Below are 15,826 nucleotides of genomic sequence, written 5' to 3' on the forward strand. Positions count from 1 at the left end.
ACAACTTGCCAGGACATATGAAGTGGTTCTCACTATTTGAAAGTCATGTTTTACATTACATCTACTGATTTCAACAGATTTAACTGATGAGTAGGTTCAAGGGCAGATCTACTGGGATGGCATGGGATGGCAACTGCCATCCTAAGAAAAAACAATGCCATCCCACACAGTGCAACCAGAGTAGCCCAGTTTACAAACAATTTTACTGTTTTTACATTTGTTTGTGTATCTGAAAATTACTAACTCAGAGGTCCTCTGAGAATTCTAATCTTGTCCGTATAGGCCTTATTTTCCAGAGAAACATGCGCGCGGCCATCTTTAGAATATTGTCTTTGAAGCCCTGTATATTTCTATGGCATCGCTGTTGAAGAATAATTAGCTGGTGAAGTGGATTTACGTGTTGTAGAGTTATCATGAGCATTGTAATGTTTAAAGCGGGTGTCTTAACAAATGTCAGTAGAACGGGAGGATTTTAAAATGAGCAGTTCATTCATAAATACATAAGATCGCTGTGGAAATACAAGCCGGAAGTCAAAAGACAACGAGCGCAGCGCTGAAAAGGGGCGGGGCTACATAAGGTCTATAGGATGTGAGTGAATTCTATGACTGCCCACTTAACTTTCATGATAGATATAGACAAATGCGATATACGATAAATAAAATAAAATATCAATAAGAAGATCCCGATCATAGAAACTGATAGCAGAGTTCTGTAAGAATCTAATCTTAATTAACTAGATTGAAAAGTTTGAAAGGCAAATTTTAAGTTGGCTTGTCACAAAGCCATTTTTAAGTATGGTTTTTAAATTAAAACTAGTTTGAAGTTAGGTCAGAATAGATTGATGTTCTGAGCGTTCAGCAACCAAGTTTTGCCATGTGGTTTCTATGAAATGTTTGATTGGTTGCCAGGCTGTTGTTGCTGATGTGCTGCTAAATGTTTCTAGGGTGTTCTAGATGACCTTCCATAACATCCACATAAAGACATTTCCACCTCTGTTAATAACAGGAACTCTAAGATTATTTACGAAACTGATCCAATCTCAGTGCTTTTATAATTCGGCATTTCTTGCTAATGTTAGCAAATTCAAAAGTTTTGCTGCTCTTAAACTTGCACTGAAGCTTTTAATTTATATAACATCCAAGTAGCCTACATAATATTAATAAAAAACTTGTATTCTATATGTAGTAATGATGATATACTCTTAGAAGCTCAGAGACATTTGAAATGTTTTGTGTTTAATTTACAGTGTCTTGACTTGGATGCCCTGGATACTGACATTTTATTTATTTTTAGACATTATAGATGATTACTTTGTGGTAATGCAACTGTTTCACATATTCATGAACATACATGTATGTCAGGCCATAAATCCACAATAACTGCATGGATGCTTGCTTTAGTGTTTCCTCCCCTAATAGCCATCATGCCACCCCACTGCCACTCTATAAATAGTTTTCTCAATTTGCCCTGAGTAGGTTTATGCATTTGCAGTGTCTTTACCTGTATAAAATATCAAGCTTTGTACTTGTATAAAATTTCTATGAAAAACCATGCGTCTATGGGATGCCCTCACTATCATACAGTAGTGAAACCAGTGTGTGTGTCTGTGTGTGTGTGGGCATGTGTGCGTGTATAGAGAGAGAGACTTACTTCTGGACACTCTCACCAGCTCCGAAACACTAAAGACCCCTGATTTAACAAAGCTGTCTTCCAAGTAAACTGTGGGAGACAAAAGCATTTTCTTCAGACACATGTCCTTACTTAACACATACACAAGAGGACATTTCAAATGCAGACATCAGAAAACATTTAAGTTTCCACATAGATTCCACACTGACAAATAATCTTTTATCCTCATCACCATTTAATCTTTACTTTCAGGGAACGTGACAACACTAACTGTGATTTGTTTTATGTACAGACTAGATAGATTAGGTTCAGAGAAAGCCAACTAATATGCAACACTGCATTCCAGACTTGTGCCAAAAAAAGACCAGCCCCACAGGGTCAGCCTCCCAGAGCATGCCAGGACATCCAAGTTTTTCCCACAATGCACCGCAAAGCCCAACAGGAAGTGCAGTGAGGGCCAGGGTTTCCAAGGTAGCAGTACTAGCTGGGTCTGAGTCGCAGCCCGAGAGCTTTATTTTACTTGGCTGGGGAAAATGCGCAACCTACTCTTGAGGTAAAGACTTAATTATACTCTCCATGATTTTCATTCTTTACGCATTACCTAGTAGTGACCATGTAAGAAAAAAAAGAACAAATAAAAGAGGAAAAGAAAACACAGGTGAGTCCAGGGGAACAAACACAGGTCTCACTGGCATGACAAATATACGCTGTTAGACGAGGACCACCATTCGCTCCACAAGCCATCTGCAAAATCACCGCAAACTAAGATCTGACAGTACTGGTGATGTCATGACATGGCTTGTTTTCTATAAATGGCAATTTCTGTTTTTCTTGTAAAAATCACAGACATGACATGGTCGGCTTTCCAGTTGACTTTAATTTGTGCTGAGCAGAGAGTATAATTATGGTCAAAACCAACATATTCTGATCAAATAAGTCCGTTTCGGTACAATTTCTCTAAAAAAGCAAGAGTTAAATTGGTAGACAGGATTTTTTTATTTGTTTATTTTTTTGGCACTGTACAATATAAGGAAATATACAATATAAAGGAAAGTTTAGCTTTAATGCAGCTGCTAAATAATTAAATTAAAATATATTTGTAGAGTTTTTTGAGACCTGGTTTGGTTTGAGTGGTGACAAACTGAGAAAGTTGTTTCAGTGGTAGATTACCAGGTAAATATCTCTGTTTCTCTTCTCTGAACATGAGTTACACACCTACAGGTACAGCTTATATTCAGTTACAAATATATAAGAGGTGATTAAATATTTAAGAGGTGACCACAGATTTATACTTTAATACTGACTGTAGAAATTTCCATGATTTTCCCAGGCCTGAAAATCACAATTTTAAAATTCCCAGATATTTTTAGATTTTCTATGACTGTGGGAACCCTGAAACAAAATGATGAAAATGAGACAAACAACCTTCTAACATGGATGTCATGCAGGATGGTAACACTTTACAATACGGTTCATTAGTTAAACATTAGTTAAGGTATTAACTAACATGAGCTAACCATGAGCAATACATTTATTACTGTATTTACTAATCTTCGTTAACGTTAGTTAATGAAAATACAGTTGTTCATTGTTTGTTCCTGTTAGTTCACAGTGCATTAACTAATGTTAACAAGATTTTAATAATGTATTAGTAAATGTTGAAATTAACATTAACAAAGATTAATAAATGCTGCAGAAGTGCAGTTCATTATTAGTTCATGTTAACTAATATAGTTAACTAATGTTAACTAATGGACCTTAGTGTAAAGTGTTACCTGCAGGATTTATCTGTTTTTGGAGAGTTTATTATGGGTACACCAGCACCTGGCAATAGTCTACTTACTTACCTTTTACTGCAGATGTAGATTTGTGTGCATTTGTATATTAATGTATAACATTGACATACCTGGAGGGTTCTTGCCAGGCTCATTGTTGCTGGGACTTCCTGACTGTTGCGAGTCTGAAAACACAAATAAAGTTGGAGGATTAAAACACAAAACCTAGAAAGAGCAGTGGGTCTACAGATGACAGTACTGCACTTCACTGTAATTTATCATCCACTTGGCAGTGTTTTCCCATGTTTGTTTAGCTGTTATGGTTTTTGTTGACATTAGGAAATGAGGAAAAATATAGAAAAACAACACAAATACAAAATATATAAACAACATACAATAGGATCCAAAAGACCACATATTTTTTTTATTTAAACCTGGAAACAAGTTGAAAACTTTAGGATTTTACAATATGGAAAATCTCTGGTATAAAATAAATATTTCAATTTCTGCAAATTTGTGATTCTGATCATCTGAACTCTTTGTACAAATGGTCAGATGCCCTTTAGATCATCACAAAGCATGTTGGAGAACATGATCATCAGGTTGTACAAATTTTTGTGGAGTTCATGCAGCTCGATTAAAGCAAATGGGCAACAAACCCAAGACAAAGAAAAAATGTGCATGGAATAGTAAACCGCTGTTAATGTCGTTGTTGCCCCATTGTACCTTCCTGAAAAGGAAACTACAGTTTCGTGGTCCTGACAGGACAGGCCAGATGTGTGCAGTTACATGCTTGTTTCTTTCAGTGAGGGGGAACGGGAGAAGAAAAAGGGAAGGAAAAAAGGAGGATGTAAGAACAGGCAAAGGCAAAGCTGAAATGTGCCTCAAAAGTAAAATGGAGATTCAACACACGCCCCACCTTGTAGAGCATGAGTAGAGGAGTGAGGGAGGAAAAGATGGAAAAATGAGAAGAATCCTGCCTGTCATTGAGGTGTGCTTTAAATGTTCACTTGATTAATGATGTTACCTTACAGAGCCTTTAGGAAAACACCCCCTTGATCCTTCAGTGTTAATGATACACCACCAGTGGCATGCATTCACCCAGTCTTTTCAGGAACTTATTTAATGATCTGCTTATTTCAAGATCACAATAAGCAATGTATTAGGGATACACTGATACAAAAATTCTGGCCGATAGCAATAAGCCGATAATTATTTTCATACTATGGCCGATGGCAAAATCCTATGTGATTTTTTAATTAAAAAATAAATAAAACACAAATAAATCAATAGCTTTAAAGTGAATTGCAACATTCAGTATGAAAATGGATATCCATTTTTACATAGATTACATTTAACAGTTATTAAATTATATTAAATTAATTTAATATTTAATTATTAATGTTTTTAATGTTAAATGACAGCATAAATAGGAGAAATGAGCTTGTACAAATAAATGTCCAATAACAGACGATATATTCTCAGTATGGATCGATACTTATAATAACCAAAATAATACTAAAACATCACACATACTTAAACAATAAGACTTTGCTGGGGGGGTGGGGAGGGGGAAAACTCCTTTTAAACTCCTAAAAACTCCTTTTAGTTAACCAACCAACCAATCGACGCTGATATCGGCCAATGCAATCATGATGCATAAATTTCGGCTTTTAGTAAATAGAAAATGCAAGAGAGAAAATGAGCTGGAACATCACTCTTGTTCCTTCCTAAGCTTCATTTCAGAAGTGAAAGTTAAAGGGGCAGAGCAAGAGAATAAATCCCACCCCCCCTCAAAAATGACCATTAAACAGAGCTGCAAAAACAGAATGTTCTTGGCTTCAGCTCAACAATGACAAAGAAAGGGAGGGAACACCATACATTAAGAAGAAAAAAGTCTGGAGAAAATTAAGATAGAGCAAGAGGAGGAGAAAAATCCCCACTCATGGTTTGTCCTGTGCATTTGTGAGGAATTTTACGAGTTATTTCTTCATTAAGCTTCGACAATTTTCTTCCCACATAATAAATAACACCTTAAATAGTGTTTGAATCATGAAAGCTTATTGGACCATCGGCCAACAGCTGAGTCTTTGATTGGGCAGAAGCAGTTTGGCATTGTGACAGTGCCCGTTCCTATGCCAACTACCCTCCCCCTACAATTCACAATCAAGTTCTACACCATCCATCAGTCTGCTTAAAGACATCTCCTACCATGCCGATGCCCCAAGAGAGAAAACATAAAAGGAGAGAGGTAGAAGAATAGTTTGCATCTCTAAGTACAAACTTGCATGGATGTTGAGTGATTAAACAAAGGGCACAACAATGGAGCAGCTGGCACACACTATTAAACAGCTCTGATCCAGACACACTGCTACGATACACAATTAATTAAAGTAGCTGGCTAATTTCAGCAGGATATTCAAAATTTTTGTAATAAAGTTTATGTTTTACCATAATAAGTGATACCATATCTACAAGTGCCAGTATGGCAAATATTATACACTCACTGACCACTTTATTAGGTACACCTGTTCAACTGCTTGTTAATGCACACATCTAAATCAGCCAATCATGGCAGCAACGCATTGCATTTAGGCATGTAGACACGATCGAGATGATCTGCTGAAGTTCAAACTGAGCATCAGAATGGGGAAGAAAGGTGATTTAAGTGACATGGTTGTTGGTGTCAGACAGGCTGGTCTGAGAATTTCAAAACTGCTGATCTACTGCAATTTTCACACACAACCATCTCTAAGGTTTACAGAGAACGGTCTGAAAAAGAGGAGATATCGAGTAAGCGACAGTTCTGTGGGCGAAAATGCCTTGTTGATGCCAGAGGTCAGAGGCAAATGCCCAGACCTGTTTGATTGTGTGTGTGTGTGTGTGTGTGTGTGTGTGTGTGTGTGTGTGTGTGTGTGTGTGTGTGTGTGTGTGTGTGTGTGTGTGTGTGTGTGTCCATGTGTATGGCTATGTTTTACACATGGTGGGGTGTTTGAATAAGCAACCGATGGTTCGCTCTGAAAATAAATATCTATAAGCCACACATTTAAACAGTTTGGCCAGGGCAGTGCTGAGTTTGTGTGCTTGTGTATAAAAGAGAGACGGCTCCCAGAAACACTCTGAGCTTCTCCAAGCACAACAACCCTTGGCACCCAACAGCCCTGCCACTTGTTTAAACAAACAAACTGTCCAAGGAGAGAACATGGAAGAGAGAGGGCAGACAGAAGAGGGGAAAATGAATCTTTCCTTTCTTTGTGCAGTAACCCATGAGGAAAGTAAGGTACAACTACTTTTTTTCTGAAGAAAATGTGGACTGTTTGCCCATGCTAAACTATTTGCCATGCTAAGGTCTTCTGAGAGGTTTGTAGCATGTTAATTAGGGCTGGGCGATATATCGCATGCGATTCTCACGCGCATTTCGTCAGTAAAGGCTCTGTCTATTAAAAGGCGCTCCATTTGAAAGCAGGTGATGGCAATTTAGAGGTAATCAGGGAACCGGCTTTACTGACGAAATGCGCGTGAGAATCGCATGCGATATATCGCCCAGCCCTAATGTTAATATGCAGTTGCAAAGGTATTCCTGGTGGTTGGTAGGGCATTGCTCACTAGCCCATAAGAGTCAAAAGAGACCATTCTGCACTCTAAAACTCTCTGGGAATTTTACACCCATTTTATCATTCGCCAGGTGAAAATTGAAAGTCTGATGGGTTAGAAAAGCATAGCAGAGTTCTCCTTAAAGGCTGTGACACACAGAGCCAACATCAATGAACAAGTGGCAATGAAAGCCGTCTGTGTTGTCACTTTGTGTCATCTGTGTCTGGGCCAAAAAGTAGTTTTTGAACACACCACAAAGACTACAGCCAACTGGCGTGTACGTTCTGCACCCGCGTGAGAAGAAATAACTCTCCACACCAGCAGGTGGTAGTAGTCTATAGACGTCATTCAAAAAGAGGAACTGCAACTAGAACTGCAGATACGGTCCTACACTTGTTTACCATTTCAAATATGAAACGCGTTGTTCAGTTAGTCTTCATTCTGTCCCTGATTCAACATGCTCAATTGGCGACGGTGAACCGACAAGTGCCAACACTGCAAAAACTGGCCGACAGACCCTCAGCGATGGCCTGACCATAAAAGGCCACACAATCTGAGGTATCATACATGTTTGTTGCACATACAGTACAGGGCTAGCTAAAACACCAGTTTAATTAAGTTTAATACTTAATGGGACAATTCAGCCAAAAATGAATTTACTCACCCTCAAGTCATTCCAAACCTGGGGAATATAAAATGATATTTTTAAAGGTCCCGTTTTTCGTGGTTTTTTGAAGCTTTGATTGTGTTTATAGTGTGCAATATAACATGTGTTCATGTTTCGCGTGTAAAAAAACACAGTATTTTTCACATAATTTACTTATCTGTATACCGCTGTTTCCACTGTCATAAAAACGGGCTGATGACTTCCTTGTTCTATGAAGTCCCTCCTTCAGAAATACGTAACGAGTTCTGATTGTGTCAGCGGTTCCTGTGTTGTGATTCGACAGCAGTTTAGCGCATCTTGCCCGGAAAGGTCACGCCTCTTACCATAACGTGGAGATGCACGCGCTCAGTGTTATTGTAAACATGTCTTTAATTTTCCCCTATCAATTTGAGCCGGAATCAGACCCGGTGATTGGACTGCGGGATGAAAATAACAGCGTTTCGACGACATGGCGACAAACACACACTACAAACGCAACTCTTGTGTATTCCTGTGGGCGGAGGTTAGTCAAAAAACTGTTTTAGTGACGTCATTAAAGAAGGAAGTAGAGGGATGTAGTCCAAACTGGCCGTTCGATGTAGGCGACTTCTGTTAAATAAAATATCTCGCTTGGCATTGAACTTTGAGCTTTAAAATTTTACAGATTTTATTTATACTCTAACAACAACATTACACACTAACTAAAGTTTGAAAAATGGGATCACGAAGAACAGGACCTTTAAAAAATGGCTCTCTTTTTTGTCAATACAATGGGAGTCAAAGGGCACCAAAACTTTTTGGTTACCAATATTCTTCAAAAATATCTCATTTGTGTTCCGCAGAAGAAATAAAGCCTTTGGAACGACATGCACGTAAGTAAACAATGACAGAATTTTGATTTACGGGTGAACTACCCCTTAAAAAGTTATGGGTTTGTTGAATTCCCTAACAGTATAAGCAACAGTAATAGTGATGCTTTTCTTGGTGACTAAAATCTAAGAGGAAGACATTTGATCTAGGATCATATCCACATGAATAGAAGCAAGATGAGCTCATCGCGGATCGCTTGAGCTTCATAAATACAATGCGATAATGTATCCTTGTGCCACCTTATCTACTGGATAGCATCCATAGAGCTGTCACAATTATACCTTCAGCACTTCTTCCACCTGTAATATAACGTAATGTTATTCTGCGGTAAGAATACCTCCAATACCTGAATCTGGAATCTATGAACCCAAACACACAAGGTGCACACACTTACACTTGGCTCCATCCCCATGTAACCCAAGCAGCCTCTTGTCTTTGTTTTGAGCGTGGTTGAGAGCTATCACATACTTCAGCAACTTTAATTCACTGTATCACACCCCCACCCTGCGCACGCAAACGCACACGCAAAAAGACCTGCCGCGTGCACACCGTCGACATTTCAGGAGGAGGCGTCTGGCAGCCATTTTAGAAAGCTGCACACATGTACTGTTATGCTTGCCAAAGAAACCAGGCCCGAGCCAAGAACGCTCTCTCTCTTTCGCTCTATCCTGAGTCCTGAGCCAAGCGGAGGGAGGGAAAGAAAAAGAGACAGACAGCAGAGAAAACCAGAGAGGCAGAAATATCTCCTAATTATGGGCAGTCCTGGCCGAAATGTTTTGAACCGTACAGCTGCAATTGTGTAAATATTGTGTGTGACTGAGTGACACCCAGCGATTGAGCGTGTGTTTGTGTGTGCTGGTCACTGACCTGCTCTTATGACCTCGCGCTATGGCTGACATCAGCATGCATACCCAAATAGTGCACAGAGAAGGATCTTTGTGTATCTTTCCTTTTCTGTTTGTACTTCTACATCTATCAACATTTCTGTTCTGTTCTTTTCTTAACGTTTATATCTTTAAATGAATCTTTCAGATGCATATCTCTCTCAACTTGTTTCACTTTTTCCCTATCTTCATTATGGCAATTGTTAAATCACAGCTCTTTATCAAAGTTTGCTGTAACCCAAACATAGATATAGTGAGCAGCGTGCCAGCTCTAGAGATAGAGAGCGAACGTCAGATGGCAACTCATTTAATATTTCCACACTCCTGTAAATGTAAACATTTAATTAACAAATATCAACTCAATTAAATATTGAATTACCATAAAATTAAAAATTAAATTATTTTTTTTTTGTATGACTGCATTTCACTTTGACCCACTAATTTCCCAAATATTTTGTATCACTATAAAGCTGCATTTATTTTAACTGCAAAAATACAGTTAAAACAGTAATACTGTGAAGTGTTATTACAATTTAAAATAACTGTTTTCTATTTTAACATTTAATTTATTCTTGTGATGGCAAAGCTTAATTTTCAGCAGTCATTATTCCAGTCTTCAGAGTTCTGCTTTAGAAATCGTTTTAATATGCCGATTTGGTGTTCAAGAAACATTTCTTATTATTATCACAGTGAAAAGAGTTGTGCTTTTTTCAGGATTATTTGATTAATAGAAAGTTCAAAATAAAAGCATTTGTTTGAAATCATTTGTAATATTGTAAATGTCTTTACTGCAACTTTTGATCCATTGAATGTGTCCTTGCTGAATAAAAGTATTAATTTCTTTAAAAAAATAAACTCTTACTGAGCTCAAACTTTTTGGTTGTGTATATTATACAAAGGAATACTCCTTTAAATATTCAAAATTCAAGTTAAGCAAATAAAATATACTCAATGCTTGAATGGTTGAATATGGTTTGTTGGTGATGTTGGTTTTCTGTATTGGACAATCTTTAGATCTGTAATTGGGCCAAGACTGTTTTTATTAAGGGTTCTGATTCGATTACAACTCCAGTTTTCTCTTATCGAGTATCCTTTCACAAGGGTCTGCAAGTCACAGATCAGACTACACACAGACTGAGACAAACACCGACGCAATCTATCCACACGTACACAGACAGACAGGGTGTGAAAATGGGACTAATGCCCGAGTGCAAGACACATATCCCCCACCCAACCCCCAACCCTTTCTCAAAAAAAAAAAGAAAAGAAAAAGTTTCTCCCCAGCCACACATCCTCACATTAAACACTGGCCTCAGTTTCCCGCCTGATCTCAAGCACTTGATTGCAGACATGAAGAGGGGAGGCTAAAGTCAGAATCTCCAGGGAAGAATGAGAGATTGAGCAGAAAGAGAGAAAGAAAGGGGGTGGGAAAGAGAGACGGAGTTGAAAAGAGGAACCGAACAATGGTAGAGACAGGACGGGGCTATTAAATAGGAGTGGGGTGGATCATGCTAGGACAAACTATAGAGAGACAGAGAGAGAGAGAGACAGAGAGAGAGAGCAAGACTAAAACAAAAGAGAAATTGTGTGTGTTTCAGACTGCCTTCTGTGACAAAAAAAGTGCAAATAAAAGAAGTGTCTGGGAAAACAAGTCACTCAGGGCACCTTACACACACACACACACACACACACACACACACACAGACACATGTGCAACTTCAGGCACACGTCTTCACAATATCACACTGTGTTAATAAAGACATACAGGCATATAGCGCACACAATGGCTGAGATGCACACTGCATCACGCAGCGAGCACCGATGTACACATGTTCCCATGTCAACACAACACTGAACCCAGGGTGGCTCATCCGTCACGTTAAAAATGACTGGACCACTGTGACAGCACTATGTGTGTGTGTGTTTTCCACCTCAGTAACAAAGGAAGCCTATAGAGGGCCCATCAAATCAAACTCGCTCACAACTGCTCCGTCTGGCCTTACAAACTTTAGTCACACGTTTGTTCCAAAGGGGCCTCACATCCTAGTCGTCATAACACACATCAATAAGTTGACAAGTGTCGACCAAACCTCTCCAAAATCCCCCCCTGACAGCGTATCGCTTCTGCTCGTATTGTTGTTTGATTGGCCAAGTGAACGGTCCATTTGCATGAGTGTGCGTGGAGTCATGGGATGCCACCGTCGGCCTGATCCATCCGTAGCTGTGGCAAATGTCCAAGCCTTTTTGTAGCCGTCAGACGTGAGGAAAGGAGGAGTGAAGAGAAAGAGGGAGGGAGGGATGAAGAGACTGAGACTATAGATTCAATTATGCATGCACATTTCCCCATTCATAGAGGCTTCTACAGATGAGGACGGGGGAGACGGAAGGGGGAACCAATGACATTCTGCCGTATGTAGCTCCTGTCGAGAGGAACACTAATGAGGTGACACTCAGTGGCTGGAGCCCAGCCAAAACAGTCCATTAACTCCGCACAAGTAGTTAAGAGGAGGAGAGATGGGGAGGGGAATGGATTGAGAGAAATGAAGGAGAAGAAAGACAGAGAGAGAGGGAGGGAGGGAGAGAGAGAGAGAGTTGTGAATGACGCGACAGGAGGCCAATGGCTGTGTGGAGTATGTTGATCTGTAGCAGTATGGTGTGTGTGAAAATTAGCAATGTATGCGCAAAACTACATATTTTCAAAGTCGACAAAGTTGATGTGTGCAATGGAAGGGGTCTCGAGATGCATCAGAAGAGTTCAGGCAAAGAACAAACTGTTCTCTTTTAGAAAGTGTTGTCTTACACAGCACAAGTCCTGGCAAGAATTAACCTCTCACGTGCTTTACAGATAACAACTCTCAATGTTTGTAGTTCAAACTCAAACCAAGCATCTAAAGCAATATATTATGCTAATTCTATTAGTTGAATGCTCACCAGAGTACTGCTCTCACAAGTTAATGACTGAAAAGTCAATATAGCATTGCTCGCACATCTACGCATGCATACTTGCACACTCACAGTGTGAGAAGAAATCCTGTTCAACCACTTTGCTATGCTTCCACTGTCAGGGCATGTCATAATAAGTGTATCTTTCTTGTACACAATGTAAAGTTACTCTCCTTTAAGCTATATTCACATGAACAAAATAATTACATGTCAAGAAGTGTCAATTCAGACAATGTAGACATTATGGAGCAGGAATATTAGCAATGAGCTCCATCAATTATTAAGTTTCAGTTTATGCAAGCAGTAAGGTGAGGTGATATTTGCATATTGTAGCACCAGAGCAGGTTAGTCAGAATCTATACCAGCATGCCTAAGGGATTTATGTGGTTTGTTAAAACAATTAAAAAAGTGAGTTCTTTTGATATATATAAAAAGTGAGACATTTACACTTGTAGCTTTGAATTCAGTTAAATATTCTTGAATTTCTGAGAACAAACTAGAGTTGACCTCCACATTGCAGATTGTATGCTAGTTTGTTAGCAATGGAACCAAAAAAACACATTTTAAAAATGAACTAATATTGTTTCATTATGATTGACAGTGATGCCAATTATTTATAAGCGTCCAATAACCAATATGCAGAACCAGTTTTTATTAATCGTTCGATTAAAATGTTAAGTTACTTCATCAAGGTTACAAAGTTGTATCATGTATCAGTAAACCTAATATTCAAGAACTGATTGCCAATGAAAAATTTAAGTGTGAATACCCTGTTGAAAAAAAAAACAGCATACGTTGGTTAGGTATTTTTTGAAGCATAGTTGGACCTTAGTTGGTCCTTAGCTGGTCATGAGCTGGTTTAAGTTGCTCAAGTGCTGGTCCTAAGAAACTAGGCCCCAGCTCAGGACCAGCTTATAACCAGCTCAGGACCAACTAAGGACCAAAAAAAAGCTAATTCTAATCTCACATACTATTTAGGATGGACAGTATGTAAATTGTGATGCAGAATGGAAAATCACACAGATCAGCATCCCTTATGCAACTGTATTTCCTTCAGCTGCAAGACAGCACAGATCACAGTGCCAACCTCAGTTGATAGCCAAGCTTCCGTTTGTGGTGAGGGCCAATGGGGTGTCAGCTCAAGCATGAGGAGGCGGGGCAATGTGCCAACACAGTAGAGAAGTAGTACCCAAGTATGGCCTCACTCCAGCTGGGCCAGAGGCGACAGACAGCCACTGTTTAGCACCCATATACACACACAAACACACACACACACCCACACGCACAACCTAATTAGGATGTTGAGGGAATTATTGGATCATATAATGCCACATCTAAGACGAGATCTTGGCCTGAAACAGACAAAGGAACAAAGCACACACTCATTTAGACAGCTCCACTGGCACACGCTTCTGGAACATGATGGGGGGGAAACACTGAGTTTAATGTATCATTACAAACATAAAAACTGACTCCCAACATAGCCAACAGATGTCTGAGCACTTTTATAGTGCTACGACACCACTAATTTCAGTGCACACAGAAAAAAACCTCAGCCAGGGCTAAAATAGATGCTGCAGGTGTCTCTCAGTGCAACAGCACTCTATTACCTGTAAACTGCTCTTGACATTCTGTACTTTGTCTCACCTTCATAAAATGCTGAATTATGAGTCCTTGAGTCCCTGGTCTAGTCAGTTAGTCTCTTGATTAATGGGCAACAGACTTCTGGTGTTCAAATCCGAAATAAATTGAGGGACAGAATTCAGTACCAAGAATTAGTCGGCTGTGCCTTTAAAAGGTGAGTCCTTGACAATAAGTAATCCCACCAAGTTCATCATGTCATCTATTGTTTGAAGATTTGAATTGCTTTTCATTAATATGCCTCATCATGATATCCCAGTTTTCTCTGTAATAGTCTTGAGAGTGATGCCTACAATCCATCAGAAATAGAAGAGAAAGAGCAGAGCTCCTTGCAGCAGATGTTGATTTTCACTTCCACCTTAGTACCAGACAGTCCTTCTACTGGACCCCCTCCATTCCAAAAACTCTCCTGACTTCTATCAGGTATTTATCAATTGCTCTTATCTCTACATCACATAGTGTTGATATGTATGTACACCCCTCTATGGCAGGGGTGTACAATCCTGTTCCTGGAAGGCCAACGTCCTGCAGAGTTTAGCTCCAACCTGCCCCAACACACCTGCCAGGAAGTTTTTAGTAATCCTGAAGATCTCAATTAGCTGGTTCAGGTGTGTTTTAGGATTTAGGATTAGGTGTGTAAGTAGGATTGAAGCTAAACTCTGCAAGATGGTGAACCTTCAGAAGCACTGCTCTATGGTGACCATTGCTGAAAAATTTGACATATTCAAAGTCAAACATGTCACTGAATATCACTGAACTGTAATCTTTTGACATAAGGTCCAAGAAGAGCCTGAGCTAAAACTCTTATGATTTACTCTGAAGATGTTTACCTTACTGCCAAGCTACATATGTATAGGGAAGCAAAGGCATTACTGTGATTTAGCATGTAGACACGATTTTAGCCAACTGTTGTAACTATCAGGTACTGTCAACCGTATGTTTCTATCTCCTGAAAATTGGCCCCCACAGCTATGAGTTTTTGTTTTCTGGGATAATTATGTCATTCAGCTTCTTGAGAAAGCTATCATATTTAAAACAAAAAGCTACAATTTCCTTTTTTGGCAAATGTAGCAAGTGTGTGAAACAGCTTGCAGGGGCAGGATGGTGTTCCCCTGACAAAGCCTTTCCTTTGAAGTATGTCAAAAAGCCAGCAGTTGATGATTAATACAAGCGTAATAAAGCAGGCTGTCCTTTCACTCTGGAGAGTGCACACGACCGCTGAAAGGTCAACAAACAGGCCAATAGACCATTCTTGCCGCAGCAACTGTCCAACAGCCTAAAAGAACTCCAGCTAGCCCACCAGAATGGAGTGATGCAATCCCATAATTCACGTGGCAGGATCCCTCGTCCCTGGCAGATGCTCAGGCAGGCAAATCCTCCATGTGCTTCTTTGGCTTGCTGGGGTGGCCTTGGGCTTCAACAGTAACATGTGGTTTGGCTCCAGTGCTCAGTTTATATGGCCGATTGTAAGAAGAGGAACCGCTAAATGAATTTCAGATTCTGTTGTTCTAAAACCATAAACAATATTACACAAAGCCTGGCATTAAGGAATGGGGTCCTGGCGCAAAATGAGAAATGCTTCCAATAACAAACAGCTTTGTCTTCATTCTTCTGTAACCTGTAAATCTCTCCTAAAAAAAAAAAGAAAAAGAAAAAAGACGCATCTACTTGTAATGAAGTCTCAATGAACGTCTCACTGAAAGTATGTTCAGTAAGTCATTTGAGAGCGCTGTCTGAGAAATTTCAAAAAGAAAAGATAAAAAAAAATTATTTATTTTCACAGTACCTCAAAAAAGTCACCTTTCAGGTTATAGCAATTCTAAGCAAACATATACAAGGATAA

General features: G+C 39.3%; 1 protein-coding gene across 12 annotated transcripts in view; it reads right to left on the reverse strand.

The window, feature by feature from the left end:
- LOC125265611 (nuclear factor 1 B-type-like) overlaps positions 1 to 15,826 on the reverse strand; it is a 106,790-nt gene that overhangs the window by 34,938 nt on the left and 56,026 nt on the right. For all 12 annotated transcript variants that reach the window (XM_048185943.1, XM_048185940.1, XM_048185941.1 and 9 more), the window contains exons 3-4: positions 3,537 to 3,590; positions 1,652 to 1,720 (exon numbers count right to left, since the gene is read on the reverse strand). In XM_048185943.1, the coding sequence (XP_048041900.1) occupies positions 1,652 to 1,720; positions 3,537 to 3,590 (123 nt within the window). The remainder of the gene's footprint in view (positions 1 to 1,651; positions 1,721 to 3,536; positions 3,591 to 15,826) is intronic.

Source organism: Megalobrama amblycephala, linkage group LG3, assembly GCF_018812025.1.
Source record: "Megalobrama amblycephala isolate DHTTF-2021 linkage group LG3, ASM1881202v1, whole genome shotgun sequence".
NCBI lineage: Eukaryota > Metazoa > Chordata > Actinopteri > Cypriniformes > Xenocyprididae > Megalobrama > Megalobrama amblycephala.